The sequence below is a fragment of the Mauremys reevesii genome, linkage group 1 (genome assembly GCF_016161935.1).
Source record: "Mauremys reevesii isolate NIE-2019 linkage group 1, ASM1616193v1, whole genome shotgun sequence".
NCBI lineage: Eukaryota > Metazoa > Chordata > Testudines > Geoemydidae > Mauremys > Mauremys reevesii.
In genome coordinates this window covers 42,043,863-42,064,685 of record NC_052623.1, presented here as the reverse complement: position 1 = coordinate 42,064,685, position 20,823 = coordinate 42,043,863, and the positions used below count along the sequence as shown (strand labels likewise).

At 41.9% G+C, this 20,823-nt stretch overlaps 1 protein-coding gene across 8 annotated transcripts in view; it reads right to left on the bottom strand.

Moving 5' to 3' along the window:
- ATM (ATM serine/threonine kinase) overlaps positions 1-20,823 on the bottom strand; it is a 134,493-nt gene that overhangs the window by 108,012 nt on the left and 5,658 nt on the right. For all 8 annotated transcript variants that reach the window (XM_039526715.1, XM_039526744.1, XM_039526708.1 and 5 more), the window contains exons 2-10: positions 19,407-19,507; positions 19,213-19,325; positions 16,213-16,358; positions 14,290-14,454; positions 9,324-9,489; positions 8,677-8,915; positions 4,844-5,007; positions 2,191-2,360; positions 77-448 (exon numbers count right to left, since the gene is read on the bottom strand). In XM_039526715.1, the coding sequence (XP_039382649.1) occupies positions 77-448; positions 2,191-2,360; positions 4,844-5,007; positions 8,677-8,915; positions 9,324-9,489; positions 14,290-14,454; positions 16,213-16,358; positions 19,213-19,325; positions 19,407-19,478 (1,607 nt within the window). In that variant the 5' untranslated portion in view covers positions 19,479-19,507. The remainder of the gene's footprint in view (positions 1-76; positions 449-2,190; positions 2,361-4,843; positions 5,008-8,676; positions 8,916-9,323; positions 9,490-14,289; positions 14,455-16,212; positions 16,359-19,212; positions 19,326-19,406; positions 19,508-20,823) is intronic.

Below are 20,823 nucleotides of genomic sequence, written 5' to 3'. Positions count from 1 at the left end.
TATTTCTGTTCATGGAGGAAAAACAGCTATAGAGAGTCAAAGACACAAGATACACTATCCCTGGTTCCCATCGTACCTGGAAGGCTTGTATGCAGACCCTGAAAATATCTTCCAGAGTTCTTTGTCTATTACAATAAGGTTTCCTTGAATTATGGCTCCAAGTAACCCAAAGCTTTCTGTTTCAACTTGCTGAAAACTTATGCTGCGAACTGTAAGAGACCAAACTTTTGCCCAGATTCTCTGCAGCTCCAACTTTTGTGTGCTTTCCAAATCTAATTTTTGGCTCTGACAAACAGCAACCTCTGTAAGGCACCTTAGCACATATGGGGTCCTTTCCCCTTTTCTCTGCTGATGTAGTAGCTGGTGTAGTATAGTGAGTAAGGGAGATAATTCACGGTTAGGAAGACTCATAGGATACTTTGATATCAATCGGGCTGTAATCTGCAACCTTAAAAACAGAAAGTGAAGGCAATTAATTTGAAATGTACATCATGTGTTGTAAAGCAGTAAAATATAATATAAGCAGTTTCAGAGAATCATTTTATACTTCTATTGTATATTTAACTGTGATTGTTTAAGTGTTCAGGATAGCTTGTTCAATCACCAATTATTCTGTCATTTTGAAGCAATTAAGTATGTTCAGCCTCAGCCACACAAATGCTGTTTTACAAGTTGATTGTCAGATATCAGTAAAGCAAACAGAAAATTAATTTTCTTGCTGTAATTTCATTTCTCACAGATAACCACAACAAAATCTTTGTCTTATTTTTAGTAAAAGTCACGGACAGGTCACACACAATAACCAAAAAAACCACCGACGCCCATGACCTGTCCGTGACTTTTACTAAAAATAACCGTGACAAAATGAGGAGAGGAGAGAGTCCAGCACCCACGGCTGCTCGAGTTCCAGGTTCAACCCACTCCTCACAATGGCTGGGAGCTGCGGGGGCACTCCACCCCGTGGCCCATGGTGTCTGGGAGCTGTGGGGTGGCCCTGCCACTTGCAGCGCCTGGGAGCTGTCGGGCGCCCCTGCCCACAGGGACTTGGAGCTGTGGGGGGTCCCCTGCCACCCAGGGTGGTTTGGAGCTGGGGGTGTCCCTCCCCCATCCACTGTGGCTAGGTGCTGCAGAGTGTCCCCTGCCACCCACAGAGGCTGGGAGCTGCGAGGTCCCTGCTACCTGGCAGCTAAGAGCTGCTGGATCCCCTGCCCCGCAGCTGAGACCTCCAGCCACGAGCTCTCTGGAAGTCACGGAATCAGTGACTTCCGTGACAAAAATCTTCGCTTTACTCATAGATTATAAAGCTGGAAGGAACAACTCTGATTATCTAGCCTGCCTCCTGTATAAAACAGGCCATACGATTTCCCTGAATTAATTCCTGTTTGAACTAAAACACCTCTTTTAGAAAAAATTCAATCTTGATTTAAAAAATCTTCCAGTGGAGAATCCACCTCAGCCCTTTGTAAACTTTTCCAACAATTAATTCCTTTCGCTGTTTAAAAATGTGCCCCTTATTTGCAGCTTGAGTTTGTCTAGCTTCAACTTCCAACCACTGGATCTTGTTATACCTTTATCTGCTATGTCAAAGATTACAATATTGTTATACTCCTCAAGCCAGTTTACCCAGCATAAAATAGTGAGAATAGAGATGAGGTTCTCACCCCAGGGCATTATTCTTATTGCAACTCCACAGCCCCACATAAAAGCTGGTATTTTCATTCACCATCATTTCATTGTCATTCGTTAGTTATATATCATGTCAGACCTGAAGAAGACCACTGTGTAGCTCAAAAGCTTATCTCTGTCACCAACAGAAGTTGGTTCAATAAAAGATATTACCTCACCCACCTTGTCTCTCTCATATATCATGTCAGTTATCCAAGTCAGCAATGTGAAAGTTATGACTTCTAACTATTATGTGGTATTTGACTTAGAAGTTTTAAAACAAGAATTTCAAGAACATCCCTCATGATTTTTCAAGAGCTGGGAAAAGCTAGGCTGATTCCATGACAGCCTCCCTGTATGTTCTGTATCTGAGCACCTTACTTCGCAGCACAAGGCATTTGGGAGACAACTGAGTATAAAATGTAGGAGTCCACAGATTATGAAATAATTGAATGTGAAACTAAAACCTGTTAAGTTATTTGTACTGATTTCAGTTCCAAAGTAAAAGAATAAAGGTGTTTTTACCAAGGTATGACATCAAAATCATTCTGTGATATCTGCAGGTTGTCTCGAATTATTTCCCAGCCCAATTCGATCTTCCTACGCTTGCTTGGTGCAGCTTCATCTCCAGACTCTCTTTGTGTAACAGTGTACGACTGGGTTATCTCCAGGACTTTGGTGTCTTCAGTAAAGACCTTTCCAAAGATATAGTAAAAAGAGAACCCATTAATAAAAGTATTCAAGTACTCACATAAGAACAGCTCTACTGGGTCAGACCAAAGGTCCATCTAACCCAGTATCCTGTCTTCTGACAGTAGCCAGTGCCAGGTGCCCCAGAAGGAATTAACAGAACAGGTAATCATCAAGTGATCCATCCCATCGCTCATTCCCAGCTTCTGGAAACCAGAGGTTAGGGACACTATTTCTGCCCATCCTGGCTAAAAGCCATTGATGGACCTATCCTCCATGAATTTATCTAGTTCTTTTTTGAACCCTGTTATGGTCTTGGCCTTCATAACATCCTTTGGCAAGGAGTTCCACAGGTTGACTATGCATTGTGTGAAGAAATACTTCCTTTTGTTTTAAACCTTCTGTCTATTAATTTCATTTGGTGACTCCTAGTTCTTGTGTTATGAGAAGTAGTGAACAACACTTCCTTATCTACTTTCTCTACACCAGTCATGATTTTATAGACCTCAATCATATCTCCCCTTAGCTGTCTCTTTTCCAAGCTGAAAAGTCCCAGTCTTATTAATCTCGCCTTATATGGAAGCTGTTCCATACCCCTAATCATTTTTGTTGCCCCTTTTCTGAACCTTTTCCAATATATCTTTTTTGAGATGGGGCGACCACATCTGCACACAGTATTCAAGATGTGGGCGTACCATGGATTTATATAGAGGCAACATATTTTCTGTCCTATTATCTACCCTTTCTTAATGATTCCCAGCATTCTGTTCGCTTTTTTGACTGCTGCTGCACTTTAAGTGGATGTTTTCAGAGAACTATCCAGTTTTGAGAGATCCTTTTGTAGCTCTTTGCAGGCTGCCTGGGTCTTAACTATCTTTAGTAATTTTGTATCATCTGCAAATTTTGCCACCTCACTGTTTACCCCTTTTTCCAGATCATTTATGAATATGTTGAATAGGACTGGTCCCAGAACAGACCCCTGGGGGATACCACTATTTACCTTTCTCCATTCTGAAAACTGACCATTTATACCTATCCTTTGTTTCCTATCTTTTAACCAGTTACCAATCCATGAGAGCACCTTCCTCTTATCCCATGGCAGCTTACTTTGCGTAAGAGCCTTTGGTGAGGGATCTTGTCACCCTCACCCTCTATTAAAGGCCATGAGATGTTTCACACTAAGGGTATGTCTATATTCTGAGTTGGGAGTATGATTCTGAGCTTGAGGAGACATGTTCATACTAGTTCTAACTGAGCTAATGCACTAAAAATAGAGCATAACATCAGTGGCCCAGTCACAGGAGGGGTTAGCTGCTCCGTGTAGTACATAGCATCTCTTATGAGCATGCACTCGGGGCAGCTAGCCCCTCCCACTGCTTGCACAGCTGGGTCAACACTCTTTTTTACTGAGCTAGCTCAATCAGAACTAGTGCGAATATGTCTCCTCCATCTGGGAATCACATCACCAGCTTACAAGGTAGACACACCTGAAGTTAATCATTATTTACCATCTATAAAGCACTCCAGAGAATTCTCATTTCCCTCTTAGCTTGCTTCACAACCTTCAAAGACCACACACGGCAACAACTCAGATACTGGCAGAGGGCACAAGGATGCTGCTGTCTCCAGCACTATCAATGCTATGCCTGTCAGCCATTAGGATTTGATCAGAGATTTGCTTCCTGCTCTCCAGAAGCAAAGTGTCCTACTGCCTCTGTCATCTGAAAAGCAAGAAGCCTAGCTTGGGATCTTCCTTCAAAAGCAAGGCTTGGAACTATGAGACGTAAGTATTATTACAGTACTTTGGCTCTCCAGTAATTAATCAGTAAGGGTAGGATTTTCACAAGAACCCAAAGTGATTTAGGAGCACAAAGTACCATTGACTTTCAATGAAACTTGTGCTTCCAAGTCACATAAACAGTCATATAAAAATATCAATTACCCATTCTTTCAACTGCATACAGAATAAAAATACTAACTAAATATGAATTTCTGCAACAACAAATAATTTTGCTCTAGTTAGAATTCCTTGATATTAAAAAGCATACCAGAAATATAAGGACGCTTCTCCCTTACAAGCCTGTAACCATGTTAAACTTTCAAATAAAACAAATTTAAACACTTTCAGCAGCAAACAGAAAATGTCTGCTTCCATCTGTACCTTACACATGGAAATATTTTCGGGAAAGTTAAACCAAAACATCACTAGAGCAATTAAATTTCTCTATAAACTGAACAGGAGGGCTCTTTCTGCAGTCTGTGCAGCCTCTATTAGACCTGAGTATTAGGATCTCAAGACTGTCGTTTAATTGAGGCCAAAAAGAACATGTCTCTAGACCAGAGACTAAAGATACTGAAATATAAGTAAACAATTATGAAAAAAATCTGCAAGACATATTAATGGAAAATTGAAGTGTGTGAATAGCATAGTACAGTATACACATCAACTTTACATTCATTTGGAACAATGTGTAGAAATGTCATTTACTTGATGACAAATATCAGCCATTAATTCAATCAAGTTTTCCTTTACAGCAATGTTGCGTGATCCTGAAGAATACTTTCCTCTACTGCCAATGACACTTAACTCATTCACCAGCAGATCATACAAGTTGTGTAAGATTCTTTGCCATTTTGCTGAGTCATATGCACCTGTATGTGAAAAGATAAAATTTAAGTTATATATGCAGTTTATCTGCCATAATCTGACTAAATAATCTGACTATACAATATAACTTTCTATGTTTGCAGATGAACAGAGAATGCTTAACAGCAATTAGAGTTGTATTTTTCAGTAGGTTTTATAATGCAAACATTTGCTATTTAAAACAAAAAATGTTCAAACATTTGCAAAGACGGGGGAAGACAGGATAAAATCTGGATGCCAAATAAGAGGGAGGGGAAAAATAAAATAAAATCAAGAATCCCACGCTCATCTGTTCCAACCTAAACATCCAGAACTAAGCAGCTCCCACCCCCAGAGACTCAAGGTCCCCAGTACAGCCACCCCTGCCACTAGTCTGGGGGAGGGGTTAGAATACTACCCCAGCAGCAGCCAGGAACAGCTGACTCATGTGTCTTCTCAACCCAGGGACACAACAGGTGTCACAGATTACATTGCAGAATTTTAATACCCAACATACTCTGATTTGGCCCTGCCCTATCCTTCTTGCCCTTTCAAAGCAGCAGATGTACCAGGAGCATCCATCTCCAGCATCCCCTGTGCAAAAGAAGAACCCTGGTGTGAAGATGGCCTTACACAGATTTTTTTTTTGTTGGATACAGGCAAGATGCAAACATAGACAGTGAAGGCCAGGGACCCTATATGTTGGGGTTTAGGGGCAGATTCTAAGAGAATGCAGGGGAACGCGGGTCTAAGAGGGACTTTAGTATAACTGGGGATTAATTGTTAACAAGGGATTAATAAAAAAATTTAATGCATTAAAAAAAACACTACAATGGGTTGGATAGTAGTAAATACAAATCAGTAGTTAGGAAACAGAGTTGACAGGGGAAGCTAAAGGTATCGAACAAAAATCTATACCTGGTAGTGCTAAGAACAATAAAAAGGAATTTTGTACATGTATTAGAAACAAGCAAAACCCTAGTGATGGTATGGGTCCAATACTAGACAAGGATGGTAAAATTATCAGTTATGTTGCAGAAAAGGCGGAAGTGTTCAATAAATATTTCTGTTCTGTAGTCCGAAGGAAGCAGGGTGATGTATTCATGTCTTGCAATGAATGAAATACTTTCTTCCCATCAAAAACCAGGGAGGATATTAAAGAGCAACTATTAAGTTAAACATTTTAAAATCTACAGGATTTGCACCCAAGAGTATTAAATGAATTAACCGAGGAGATCTCTGAACCATTAATATTGATTTAACAAATCTTGGAACACTGGAAGTGTTCGAGGACTGGGAAAAAAAAAAAACCCTAATGTTGTGCCAATATTTAAAAAAGGGTGAATGGAATGGCAGGGAAATTATAGACCAGTTAGCCTGACATCAATACAGGGCAAAAATCATGGAAATGCTGATATGGCCCAGCAATCAGTAAAATAGTAGCATAATTAATGCCAATCAACATGGTTTTATGGATAAAGGTGCTTGTCAAACAAACTTGGTATTTTTTTTATGAGTTTGGTTAATAAAGGTAAATGTTGACATAATAGACTTAGACTTTTGCAAGGTATTTAACTTAGTCCCATATGACATTCGGATAAAGAATTACCACTATACAAAATCTATGTAGACGATATTAATTCATATATCACATAAAGTAACTGTAAATGGGGCATCATCATCCCAAGGGCGTGTTTCTAATGAGTTCCTGCAGGTATCTATTCTCAGCCCATTTTATTCAACATCTTTAAGAATGATCTAGAAGAAAATATAAAATCATTCCTGCTAAAGTTTGCAAATGATACGAAAATTGGTGGAGTATTAAATAATGATGGGGACAGATCAGTTATATAGACCAACATGGACTGCTTTGTAAGGGGGCTCACTTGAACATCCTATGTTTTAACACAGCCAAATGCAAGGTCATACAACATCTAGGTACAAAGAACATAGGTTGCATTTATAAGATGGGGGACTGTATCCTGGAAAGCTGTGACACTGACACGGACTTGGGGTCATGGTAGATAACCAGTTGAATATGTGCTTTCAAGGAGATGATGTCACTGAAATGGCAAACAGGATCCCTGGATGTATAAGGTGGGGAATATGAACTAGAGGGAGGTGGTATTTCCTTTGTATATGTTTATAGTGAGATCATTACTAGAATAGTGTGTCCAATTTTGGTTTCTACTCTTCAAAAAGGATGTTGAAAAATTACAGAAGGTTCTTAAATGAGAGGTAAGACTAATCAAAGGTCTAGAACAGCGTTTCTCAAACGGGGGTCTGCGAGGGTACTGCAGGGGGTCCATGGGCCCCGCTGATCAACTCCTCCCCTCCCACCCCGTGCCTTCTGCATGCCTATGTTTTCCAGGATGTCAGACTAGACCAGGGGCAGGCAAACTTTTTGGCCTGAGGGCCGCATCAGGTTTTGGAAATTGTATGGAGGATTCATTAGGGGAGGGGGTCGTGGCCTGGCCCCCATCCTCTAGCCACACCCCGCCCCCTCCAGGACCCCTGCCCCAGCCACACACACCCCGCTCCCTGTCCCCTGACCGCCCCCCTGCCCCCTGCCGCCACATCCAACCCCTCCTCTCATTCCTGACACACACCCCCGGGACCCCTGCCCCATCCAACCACCCTTTCTCCCTGTCCCCTGACTGCCCCCAGAACTCCTGCCCCTGACTGCCCCCTGCTGCCCCATCCAACCCCCCCTCCTTCCTGACTGCCCCCCTGGGACCCATGCCCCATCCAACCACCCCTTCTCCTTGTCCCCTGACTGCCCCCCGCCACCCCCTCCAACATCCCCTCCTGCCTGACTGCCCGCCCGGAACCCCCGCCCCCATTTAACCCCCCTGTTCCCCGCCCTCTGACCGCCCCGATCCCTATCCACATCCCCGCCCCCTGACCACCACCTCGAACTCCCCTGCCCTCTATCAACCCCCATCCCCGCTCCCTACCCCCTTACCGCGCTGCCTGGAGCACAGGTGGCCGGTGGCACTACAGCCTGCCACCTGGCTGGAGCCAGCCACGCCACGGCACAGCACACCGGGTCAGGCCGGGCTCTGCAGCTGTACTGCCCCAGGAGCTCGCAGTCCCGCTGCCCAGAGCATTGCGCTGGTGGCAGGGTGAGCTGAGGCTGCGGGGGAGGGGGAACAGCGGGGGAGGGGCTGGGGGCTAGCCTCCAGGGGCAGGAGCTCAGGGGCTGGGCAGGAGGGCCCCGCGGGCCCGATGTGGCCTGCAGGCCATAGTTTGCCCACCTCTGGACTAGATGACCATAATGGTCACTCCCGGTCCTAGTATCTATAAAATTAATAAGATGTGAACATGTGTGCCAATCTGCACTTTGCTCATTCCTGTATGTTGTATCCATTCCCCCCAGCCTTTTCCCCACTCCTGCTTTTCTTTTTAAATTCTAAAGTCTTTGACCAGATGCTGGGTGTTCCCATTCAGCACCTAGCATATTTTGAGTGCTATTATAATACAATAATAGTTAAAACCATGTATTCCCCCAATTCAATCAGCTCTAATGCACAGTGTAAAACTATAGAGAAGAAATAGTTACTCCTGTGATTATTCTCCAAGTTTACCAGTGACATCCAGAACTTCTGTGCTCGTGCAACTTGAACTCTCACATATAGCAAAAATTTGCTAAAATTAGAAAAGCAAAAAAACAAAAGAAGCTTTTTATTGTGTACCTTTCTCCTGTGTTTTGGCTCCCTTTGGATGATGAACATGAACCTGCAGTTGAAGTAACTGAATTATTAACTCCTTTACAGACTCTTTCGGTCTATACTGAGTCCATATATAAAGAACCGTAGGAAGAATTTCTTCTCCTAGCTTACAAATCCGCATACGACAGTTCACAGCATACACACTGAAGACGACATTAATTGCTGGAAGAATGTGATCCAGACCTGCAGAGGCGTTCTCCTGCCTGGAATATAAACCAAGCACTTCATCTACAGCAAAAATAGCCAACTTTCTGTTGATAAGAAGTATTAACAAATAAAGAATGATTTGTCTGGATTTTTTTAAAATCTAGTCCTTGAACTGTAAATTGAGCACTGAACAAACCTAATTTAATAAATAAGGCAAGAATATTCGAAAGACCTCACCTCTGAATACTTGCAGATAATGCAAAAAACTTCCAGAATACATATAAATGCAGAAAAGATTCACATTTCAAAGAGCTCTGAGTAAACGGAAAGTTGTTGAAGGTCAGAATCACAGAAGTCAGGGATCAATGAGCCTCCACAGACCATCAAATCCAACCCCAATTACCTAGGACAAATTATCCTCTGAAATACAATTCTGACACACAAAACAAAAAGCTGAGAATTACCTTGCACACTGTAGTGCTTTTTCAAAGAAGCAAAAAAGATTGGAATTTAGTTCATCAGTTTGGAAGCAGCATCCTCTGATCAGTGTGTGAATTATTCTAGCCACCAAAACTCTGTTAATATCTCTGGAAGGTTTGAGATACAATTTGCAGTACAGCGTCAGCAGTTCTGTAAACATAATTCAAAGAATCAAAAATCATATAAAAGTATAACTGTCTCCTTAGCCTGGGTAAAACAGTGATTTAAGAGACCAGAACATACAATTCTAACAAGCTGATTAAATGCAGAAGTTACACAGGAAGGAAAAACCACCACTTAAACCGTAAAATTAAAATATTTTGCCTGTGTTCTGAAAATATCCACTTGCTATTAACATCATAGACATTTGGATCATTATTCACAAAAGTTAATTCCCTGTTTTGCAATTTAACTGCACACAGAAACATTATGAAAATATTATCTAAACGTATCACAGGTAGCTGAATGCCACAAAAAACAAAACAGAATAACAAAAAAACTGAAAAAAAACTGAAGGGGTAAAAAAACAAAACCTAAAGACTACTAACATTTCAGCTAATTCTTACAGAGAATTATTTCACTCCCTTTTAGCATGTCACCAGTCAGAATTTTCACTTGTACTATGATATGGCAGAGTGTAACGTTCCAATGAGTACCAACAGAACAATGGAAAAGGTGTATTAGGTACTATTAAAATTTGTTTTTCTCCATTTTCTAATATTTTTATTTAATAGGTAATTATTAAACCAATACTTCATAGAGCTTTGAAGATGCAGTGTTACACGGTATAAGCATTATTTTTATATCTTGTAGGAGAGGATATATAAAAAGAGCTTTAGAGATCAGTACTAAAACCTACAGGGACATCTCAGTAGTACCCTGCGCAGACACAAAATTTATATCCGTGGATGCAGATATCCGCGGAGCTGCAGGGTTCTACCGCAGCCAGTGCCCCGCACAGGCAGCTCCTCTGGCATGGCTGTACCACCCTCAGCCCCACCCACTGGGGCGAGTACCGAGCTCACTGGCAGCGGTCCCTGGTCACGCTAGTGTGTGCTAGCAACTCTCACTCTCCCGGACAGGAGTCCCTTCCATGCAGCGGTCTGTGTGTCCTGGGAGTGGTACAATCATGCTGCTTTCGCCACTGCAGTTCCTGGTGGAGCCCTGCAGCTCTGTGGATATGAATTTTGTATCTGTGCAAGACTCTACATCTCAGCACTAACTGGAATTTGGCAACTGAAGAATAGCAACTTCAAGAGCCTGCTTAAAAAAATCACAATTATATTATTATACATATAAAATATGTTAAAAGGATATTATTAAAGTTGCAAAGTCCTGAACTCAAAGTTAGGAAATGCCAGAATTAAGGTTGCCTGTGCACCTTTAATTCAGCCCTCTTGTGCATATGCATTATACAGTAATTAGAGATCCGTGTCTGTCACAGAGGTGGCGGAAGTCACGGATTCCGTGACTTTCTGTGACCTCCGTGACTTGTGTAGGGGCCAGTGTGGCTGACCTCATGGCTGCCCAAGCAGCTGGCTCCAGGGTCCTACTCTCCTAATGGTACAGCTGGGCTATTCTTCTGTTCAGTGTTAAAATTGCAAATTCATTTTCCACCAGCACTAAAATTCAGTGATCTGCCAAAAATGAATCAAATGAGCAATCAGCTCCAAAATCCCCAAATCGTTACCATTATGTGGTGACCCTAACAGCTCTTTGTGGCCATGGAATGCGAGTCCGCACTCACTTAAGAACTTAATAACTGCTACAACATGCTTAAGGACATCTCTCCAGTACTGACACTCTGCCTGAAACTGCTGAACTAGGTCCCTATCAACTGCCTTTGCATGCCATATCCGTGTAAGGATACAATTTCGGTGGTCCAAGTTTTTCCTCATTTTCAGAAAGACATTCAGGGTGTTTCCAATTATTGAAACCTTCAATAAAGGCATGTGTTTTGGTTGAAAGAAGTTTGCAGGCAAAGCAGTAAACATTTCCAGGAGACGGTGAGTAAATAAGCCAGTGCCACATAACAGATTCACCATTGTGCAGCTGAAAAGAGAACAGATCTTCAGACAGCAAATGTGTCTTCCCTCCAATCATTTCAGGAATTTTTGGATTGCTATGAGTTCAGCTGCCTGTCCAAAAATATATATATTTGGACAGGCAGCTGAACTCATAGCAATCCAAAAATTCCTGAAACTTTCATCAGTGTTATCCCACAACGCAGGATCACTGCTAAATTCATCTGCTTGTACTGAACGTGTCTCATCAGCATAATTCAGTCCCAGCTTGCCTGCCTCCCGCAGATCCTGATCTGTACTTTCCTCTTCTTGAAGGCCAAGGCCTCCATTGCCAGTAAGAGTGTCTGCTGAACAAACCTTGTCAGCTTGTCCACTGTTTCTCCTTTCACTCTCTCCTTGACGTATTGATTTATTGTCAGTATTTTTTGTACCAAAGCAACTTCTTTAACCTCTTTTGCTTGTTTCAGCTTTCTCCTAGCACTCCTGCTTAATGCTGATCCATATTGTGGATTTCATAAACAAATTTAGTGGCGGTAAGTTTTTTTTTTTTTACTGTCAATTCTAATGGACATGGTTGGTACCTAACCAATCACATAGCAAGTCATTAAATGTTCCAAACAGAAGCTTGTCTTTTCAAATAATACCTGCTGCAACAGGCAAATGACTTGCTATGTGATTGGTTAGGTACCAACCATGTCCATTAGAATTGACAGTTAAAAAAAAAAAAACTTACCGCCACTAAATTTGTTTATGAAATCCACAATATGGATCAGCATTAAGCAGGAGTGCTAGGAGAAAGCTGAAACAAGCAAAAGAGGTTAAAGAAGTTGCTTTGGTACAAAAAATACTGACAATTAATTAGTGAGAGAAATGGATTGGGGGGAGGGAGTTCTTGGACTTTTTAATTTCTTAGGTTTGTTGCTGTAATGATATCCTCAGTCGCATCTTCAAAGCATGCTCCACTCTCCTGCATCATGTGGGGACCCAGCCATGTTGGAGATGAGTGACAATTTTACTCTGTTCATCTTGGTGGAGTGCCAAGTATCTGTACATGTGTGAGAGCCTGGTGGAGGGGATATTTAAAAGGTTATGAACCTTCATGGTTTGAGACATGAGTCAACCTCTATTGCTCCCACTTCGAAACCCCATAAGTGCACCTTCCTCCAATCAGGGCACAGCAGGGCGGGTGGTGGTATTGGTCCGTGGAGCAAGGGGCTGGGCAAATCGGGGAACAGCAGGGCGGACAGGATTTCCTGCCTGTGGCCTGGAAGTTGGTACCTACCTCTCCGCCGGAATGTCTGGAACTGGATCCGGGAGCCAGACAGTTCTTTTTGTCAGCAGCTGAGCAGCTCTTCCAGGCTTCAGCAGCAGCTGCTGCTCTTCCCACCCTCTCAGTGGGGAGGCTGATTTCAGTTACTCCAGTAACCAGACTTTTAGCGTCCGGTCAGCATTGCTGACCGGACACTGCCAGGCCTCCTTTTCAACTGGACTTTCCAGTCAAAAACTGGAGACCTGGCATTGCGTCCCTCGGTATTAAAAACTGTACCACGAGGGTGGGGGCGGGGGGTGGGACTTGGGGCTTCAGCGCCATGGCTTCTGCCACCAAGGCGGCTGGGGCACCTGACCTCGGGCTTCTGCCCAGCAGCATCTGCCAGGGCTAGGGGCTTCCCACTGCCTGTCCCACAATTTCTGCCAGTGCTCAGGGCTTCTGCCCACCCTATGGCTTCTGCCGGAGCTCGGGGCTTTCACCCCTCCCCCACAAACAGCTTCTGCCACCTGTTTCTGGGGTACCCAATTTTACGGGGTCCCCGTATTAATCCGCCTCTGGTTGGAGATAGGATACTGGTCTAGATGGACTACAGGTCTGATGCAGTATGGCAGCTCTTAGGTTCTTATGTTCAATATCAATGTGTGGATATTTTTAATCAAAAGAAGACCAAAAGCATCTGTTGGATGGAGTATATCAGCAATCCCAACTCTTTGTTTTGTCTTTTTTGTCTGAAATTATACCAATTTCCTTCAAGCTACAGTTCAGAATATGATTTTACGTAGTGCTTTTCTCAAGTATGACATCTCTAACCCCTAGGCACTTTCCCAGTAGTGCAACTGTTTCTGCACTTTCTTCTACATTTATGCATGCAATATCCACCCCCATCCTCTCTGTCAAATCTTTCAAGTACAACTTCTTCTGTGGTGCTTAGGGATTTAAAGGAATATGCTGAGCACTATACAGAGGAAGGATTTCTTCCAATCTGCCAACTGATAATGAGCAGGCTGAGGGGCTGCCATGGGCAGCACTTTTGTATTAATTCAGAAGTTATGATGTCCCCCTCCTCCATCTTTCATGTGTCAAATGTCATGGAGCACTGCTTTTATGTTCTATCACATTCCCCATTCCTTCAGCCTTTTTTTTATTTTTTGGTCTTCTTAGACTCCAAGTTCTTCAGGTCTATCCCTTACTATATGTCTGCACAGGGCCTAGTACAAAGGGGTCTGCACATGGTTGGGATTTTTGGATATTACCATAATACAGGTAATAATACTCACTGGTAATACATGAACCACACCAGCCAATATAGTCTCAATAATACACTGGACATTAAAATTGATTTGATTGAGTCATTGTTCTCGGTATACAAGTTAACCTACATAGAATAACAGATAATAATAGAGGAATAATACTGTAATATCCACCCCTGCCCCTTTGTCTTGTCTACTTCAATTGTAAAGTCTTTGGGTAGAAGCTATTTCTACTATATATTTGTACAGTGCCTCATACAACAGGGCCTCTTAGTACTACTGACATACAAATAAATAATAACAACAACAAACTGTAAATAACAATAAGATGCCTAAACACATTTCTATACTAGGAAATACATGTTTGTAAACAGACATTATTGAAACGGAAGTGTTATATACTAACCTGACCACTGTTGCTTAGATATCTCACACCAATATTTCCTCACTGAAAGAACATCCTTTAGTAGTATGCTACTACAGTCAGCTCCATAAACAGCACAACTTGATGCATCTTTCACTATGTCCATGACATAATTCAGAAGCTCCTGACATTTTAATCTGGGTGCTCCTATGCAGAAAATAGCAGGAGGTACAAACATGGGCTTTTTAATTAAACCAAGTATTGAATAATGAAGCCAAGATTAGAATTAGTGAATTCATAAAATCTGAACATTACCATATTTATCTCAAAGTTACAGTATATTTCCTCCCATTGTAGTCTTCCACTACCAACAAATATTTGAAGTCATTTTCTTGTAGCTTGCAACTTTTTTTTGGAAATATTAGGAATAACGCACATATAGCATGTTCTCTGTATATGACAGATCACATTGCAATTTCTATCTGTTTTTGTTAATGCCCTTGTTTTTAAAGAAACCCTTTCTAATAATGAATTTACCTAAAAGACTGTGGTGGTCTGAAAAAAGGGATAAGCCATACAGTGGTTACATTCACAAGCACCAATGAACAGAGAAATAACACAAAGGGATTCTGAGGTTTTAGAATATTACATGAAATGAAAGTGATATTCAGCTGAAAAAATGCATGCTAACACAGGGGTTCTCAACCTTTTTCTTTCTTCCCCCCCACCCTCCCAACATGCTATAAGACCTCCATGGCTCACCTGTGCCACAACAAGTTTTTCTGCATATCAAGTAGATTAAAAGCTAGGGCGGGTGTTAGGAGGCAGCAAGCAGGGCAATTGCCCGAGGCCCCACAAAGCTATGTTGCTTGGACTTTAGCTAAAGCCCCATGCGGCAGGGTTTGGGCTTCAGCCCCGCACGGTGGGGCTCGGGCTCGGGCTCTGGCTTTGGCTTTCTTCCTGGGCCCCTGTGACTCTTAACGCAGGCCCTGCTATCTGGTTTATTTTGGTGGACTCCTTGAAACCTGCTTGTGGCCCCCTAGGGGGCCTCAGACCCCTGGTTGAGAACCACTGTGCTAACACATATAGGAGTCTCAACATTTAATGGAGGGGAAAAACTTGGAGTTATGCTGAAAGAAAAATAAGGATGATGATGCAACCAAAGTAGATGAGCTTCCAATGCAACCTGGCAGCAAAAAGCTAAATGTGATTTTGGGCTGCAGAGAAGTGATAGTCCCCATCTACAAGGTTCTGGTGAGTCTGTACTTGAATACCATGTTCAGTTCTGGGCTTCTCAATACGAGAAAGATGTAAACAAATTGGAGGGACTATAGACAGTGTGAGACACATATTTTACTTTGGAGAGCTTAACTGATGAGGAAAGATGAACAGAACTACATAATTTTGTTAGATGATAACTAAGTGGTCAACACACCCTTTTACAGGCATTTGAAAGATGAGGAATTGTCTAGGACTGTCCAGAGGTATAACTAGGAGAAATGGGATATAATTCATAAAACGACAATTCAGGCTGTCAGCAAAACCTTTCTGCTGGTGAGGGTACTTGGGTTATTGAATAGCTTCCCAAGGAAATTGGCAGAAACCTTATCACTTGAAAATTCTGCCTCAAATCATGTTTTCCTCTATGCTTTGTACAAACACAGTCCACACCGTGAGTGCTCAGTAAACAAGTAGACTATACAAAGCACTACAATTACACTGCAGGTGAAGAAACAATTCTATACTACCACGGAGAGATGAACTAATACAAATTTTCCATCTATAACTTCTAACACCAATGAAAAAGGTTCACTGAGACATTCAAGAAAAATAAGCACTAATTTATAACCGTGGTCCCTGAATATTTTAAAATAGCATGTCACACCTGGTTCAGAATAAACAGTTGAATCTTACAGTAAAGCAGTAAAAGATCTATAATTATATGTGGATATATAAATTACTAACTTTTATTAGCACATCTAATGAAGTATTTGACCAAACCGCTGATCTCTTGCATCTTTTTCTGCCTGGAAGCTTGTGTTGAGGCAGATACATTTGGTTTTGCCAATCTGATACTGTCAGTTTCTTTCAGGATGTATTTCTGCAGAAACCTTCAAAAATACAAAATGGGTATTTGTCAGAATCAGAACTGATTAAAATAAAATGCATAAACATTGTTGAAATTTAAAATCCAGGCACCCGTTTAGCAATTTTTTTTCTGAAACAATTAATAAACACAGGTATATATTACTGGTGTAAATCTAATGGAAATAGCTAGCACATAGTGACAAGATCTGATTATCTAGTACATTTTGTGTCTGAATTATTTTATCTATTTAGATTTTAAGCTACCTGGGGTAAGAAGTCTATCTTCCTCTAAAATATGTTTAGTGCTGAGCATAAAGTAAGTGATTAAAAAATATATATATACTGATATGCATCTATTATTCATGTTACAACAAATATGTATAACTACTATAGCACAGCATATTAAAAAGTACTGTTTATTGTTCATAATGAAGAAAAACTTGAATTCTTTCTAAATAAATGAGCTTCATATCAGACTCCACAGCATGTTTTTTACTGAATATTTTTAAATTATTCCTTGAAAAAGATGCATGACTTCCGTTAATTTTAATGGGGAGAGAAGGGGGGTTAATCATGTACTGTTCTGAGAACAGTATCATATGACTAAGAGTGAATATGTAGTGTAAATAGACTATTAGTTTGTATTAGATGTACTACAAGTGTATGTTCAAATTTTTCATAATTACATCACTGATTTTCTGATATGCAATATTTACTTGGTTTAGCATCTGCATCTTTGTTTTCTTCTAGTGTAAACCCTTTTTGTGTTAGTCATAGCAAAAGTAACAAAAGATAGTAATATAAAAATCTTTTTGATTGTTATATTACACGGTAGAAATACACCTGAAGCTTAGTTTAGATGTATAGTTTAGATGCATGTATGCATGCATGCATGCATGTATAGAAGCAGACATCAGACACTGATTTTTAATATGGAAGTGCCACTTATATATAATGACAAGCACATCATGCTATGTTCCATTTTCCTCTCAATGGAAGATTAAGATGCAACCCGCAGAATATATAGAACAGCAGTCCTAGGGGAATTCTGCACCACTGTTCACATGCAGAATTCATGTCCCCTACCGATTTATTTGCTTCCCAGCAGAAAAATGATTTTCTGACAGGGAAGCAAAAGAAAGCCACAGAAATGATCACGCATCCCTTCCCAGCAGCATGGGCGCATCGTTTCGGGCACCCAGAGCAGCCTGTGGAGAAGTAAATCACAGGTGGCTGGGGATCCCCTGCCAGTGCCAGGTCAGACTCACTCCCCATATCCACCCAACCCCCATGCATCCAGATCCCTCAAGACACCCCCACTGAGCCCCATGCCAGCTAGCTCCAGCCCCACCCAGGGCTGGGGATGACCTGGCTGGTGGCTCCTACCCTGTGCTGGGCTCAGCTGCTAGCCCCAGCTGGGCTGGAGGTGGGGGAGAAGCGCACTTCCCTTGCATGGAATGGCAGGGCCAAGGCAGACCTACCCCTAGAAAGCTCCCCCGGCTCTGCACACATCCCTTTCCAGCCCCCAACACTCCTCAGCCATGGGGGGAGGGATCACTAAACGGGAGCTACTCTCCCAAACACCCAAACCCCGTGCATCCAGATGGCCCCATGTGGGCTGCCCCTTCCGCACCCAACCCCCCCCCAAAGACCAATCCCTTCACCCAAACCACCCCCTGTTGAGCTCCCCACACTTGAACCCGCACCCTGACAAGCCCCACCCTCTATGGTCCAGGTGGTTCTATGCACCTGGACCATCCCGATGAGCAGCCTGCACCTGGACCCCATCCCACTGAGCCCCAACCATATGCACCCAGACCTTCACCCCACCAAGCCCTGCTCCCCAGCACCCAGACCCTCCATGGAGCTGCCTACACCCAGATTGCCCCACGCAGAACTTTTTCACCCCACACTTGGATCCCCCCCACTAAGCTCCTCTACACTTGGATCCTGCCAGGCTAAGCCTGCCTGCCCACACTTGGTGCAGCTGGCACAGAGAGGTAGGGCCCCAGGGTGTTTCTGGGGCAGCCCGACCCTTGCTTTGTGCAGCCTCATTGCCAGGTCCATGTCCTGGGATGGGGGCTGCATGGTGATCTCCCTACTCCGTTCAGCCAGACGCCTGTGCTCCCCATTGCCATGCTGGAGCCTCTACATTTATTTATTGACAAAAAAAAATTGCAGAATTTTAAAATATTGTGCACAGACTTTTTCTGGCACAGAATATTTAATTTTTTGGTGCAAAATTCCCTCAGGAGTGAGAACAGATTCCATAGTAAATATGAGAGCCTCCACAGACCATACAGTATAACTCCTTTAGCCCAAGAGCCACAATTCAGCTATCCTAGTTCAAAGGACTGATTAAAAACATAGGTTTCTAATAAGATATCTACACCATAAGTATAGTCCATACTATATATACTATATATACTATATATATATATATATATATATATGTTCAAAGAACTGGAAATTGAAAGCTGGACACAAACTGAAAATATTTATTAGAAAAAAAGTAATGTAAAGTTAGTACTTATTGTAAGGTAAAATCTGAACAGGTGACTAACAATAACTACACTAGCAATCATCCTTATTTAAACAAGTTTCCACTAGCATTGAAGCATGGTGTGACCAGGCCTTAGTATCCTCTGCAACTGGTAACTGTTACACTGAGCCATTTCACTTTCTTTTTGTGACTATCTTTAAAAACATGTAAATTTAAAATCTTTTAAGACATTTCTTATTTACAGACAGGCAAATCAGATTCTGAATTCAATCTGCAGATCTAGGAAAAATATTGGTGTTGACCTGATAAACTATGAAACAAAACAGTGCTGTTTTGTACAGTGAGAAAGATGGCAATTTAGACAAAAATGATACCTAAATACAGCATCCCAGTTCAGTTGTTTTCCTTGTTTAGAGTCAGAATTACGATCCAATTGGTTAATTGTTTCAGAATCACGGATGAGACGTTTGAATTTTTCAACTTCTTTCTGAAAATGTATTTCAGGAAAAAGGTTATTTATTATGCATCCACTCCACTGTTTTAAATACGAAAAAAGGATTTTAATTACCCTTCGCTCTGTAATTTTGTCATTTTCAAGTTGACGGCAGCAAACAAGCAGCTCATGTAGCACCAGACTCATGGCTCAGTTTAGCAGCAGATAATTTGCATCTGTAAATGGAAGTAAAGACAATCAGTATTCTAATTATGAAATAAACTGCCTTACTACTGTAGCTAGCCAACCTGCTTAAAAGATGGGAAATGCAATGCAAAGTGGGATCTAGCTTCAATTTTAAGTCTTTTTAAAAAATGTTACCTGAAGTGTTTTGATATTTTAATTACTTTCAGTTCATAATTGTGGTCATCCTGTCTTACATGCATAGGTATTTTTAAAATTTATGTTTTATTTCACAGAGAGGATCACCAGCACCTGGATTGGTCTTGTGGGCCATCAAGAACAAGACAAGTAGAATCAGAAATAGTCTCATTACAAGAATGTAACACATTCTCGCAACTAGTTGTTATGGAACAATTGACAACAACGAGGGCCACCTCATATGACTGTGGGTATGTTTACACAGGAAAAAAAAAATCTGTGGCTAGCCCTGCCAGCTGACTCAGGCTCACGGGGCTCAGACTGCAGGGCTGTCTCATTGCTGTGTAGACTTCTGAGCGAAGGCTGGAGCCCTGCAGGCGGGAGGGTCCCAGAGCTCAGGCTCTTCGCCGGACCACAGAAAGTCTACACAGCAATGAAACAGCCCTACATCCCAAGTTAGCTAGCATGGGCCAGCCGCGGGTTTCTCTTTGTTCTGTAGACATACTCTCTGACTTCTGCCCTGACAGAGAGAGAAGTGAGAGCTGGGCAGACAACACAGACCAAAGCATCAAAAATGAACAGATGACACCTAGCTCTACAGCTCTTGTGGATGACAGAAATAGCTCCATCTCTCAGCACTCAGCCCCAAATCAGAAGCCGTTTAAAGCTCAGCCAAGGCAAGACTAAGGTAGTGCTGGCAGGAAAAGGGAACCATTTTGAAAACACTTTCCTCCTCTATGACATCCCCCTCTATCAAGAGCATCTACCGCCAGACTGTTAAATGTGCAGCCTCGGGGTCCTTTTGGACTCAATACCACAGGATGCCCAAATAGCCATGGCAGGAAAAAATGCCCACCTCCCTCTGTGACTAGCCAGAATATTGTGCTCCATCCTATTAACACTGACCTGGCCTTCATGAGCCACATATTCATTTCAAACTGAAACTGAATTATGTTTTTCTCGCAAAACAAGCAAGTAGAAAAATTTTGGTTGGGTCAAACAAAATGTTTTGAAAATGTTGATTTTTTTTTAAAAATATTGAAATGGGTAGTTTAGAAAATGCCAAAATGTTTTGTTTTGACACTTCTGAAAAAAATTCAAGGCTTTTGGGGGCACATTTTTTTTGCTGAATTCGACCCAAATTCACAAAGTTTTGGTGCCTCTCACAAAT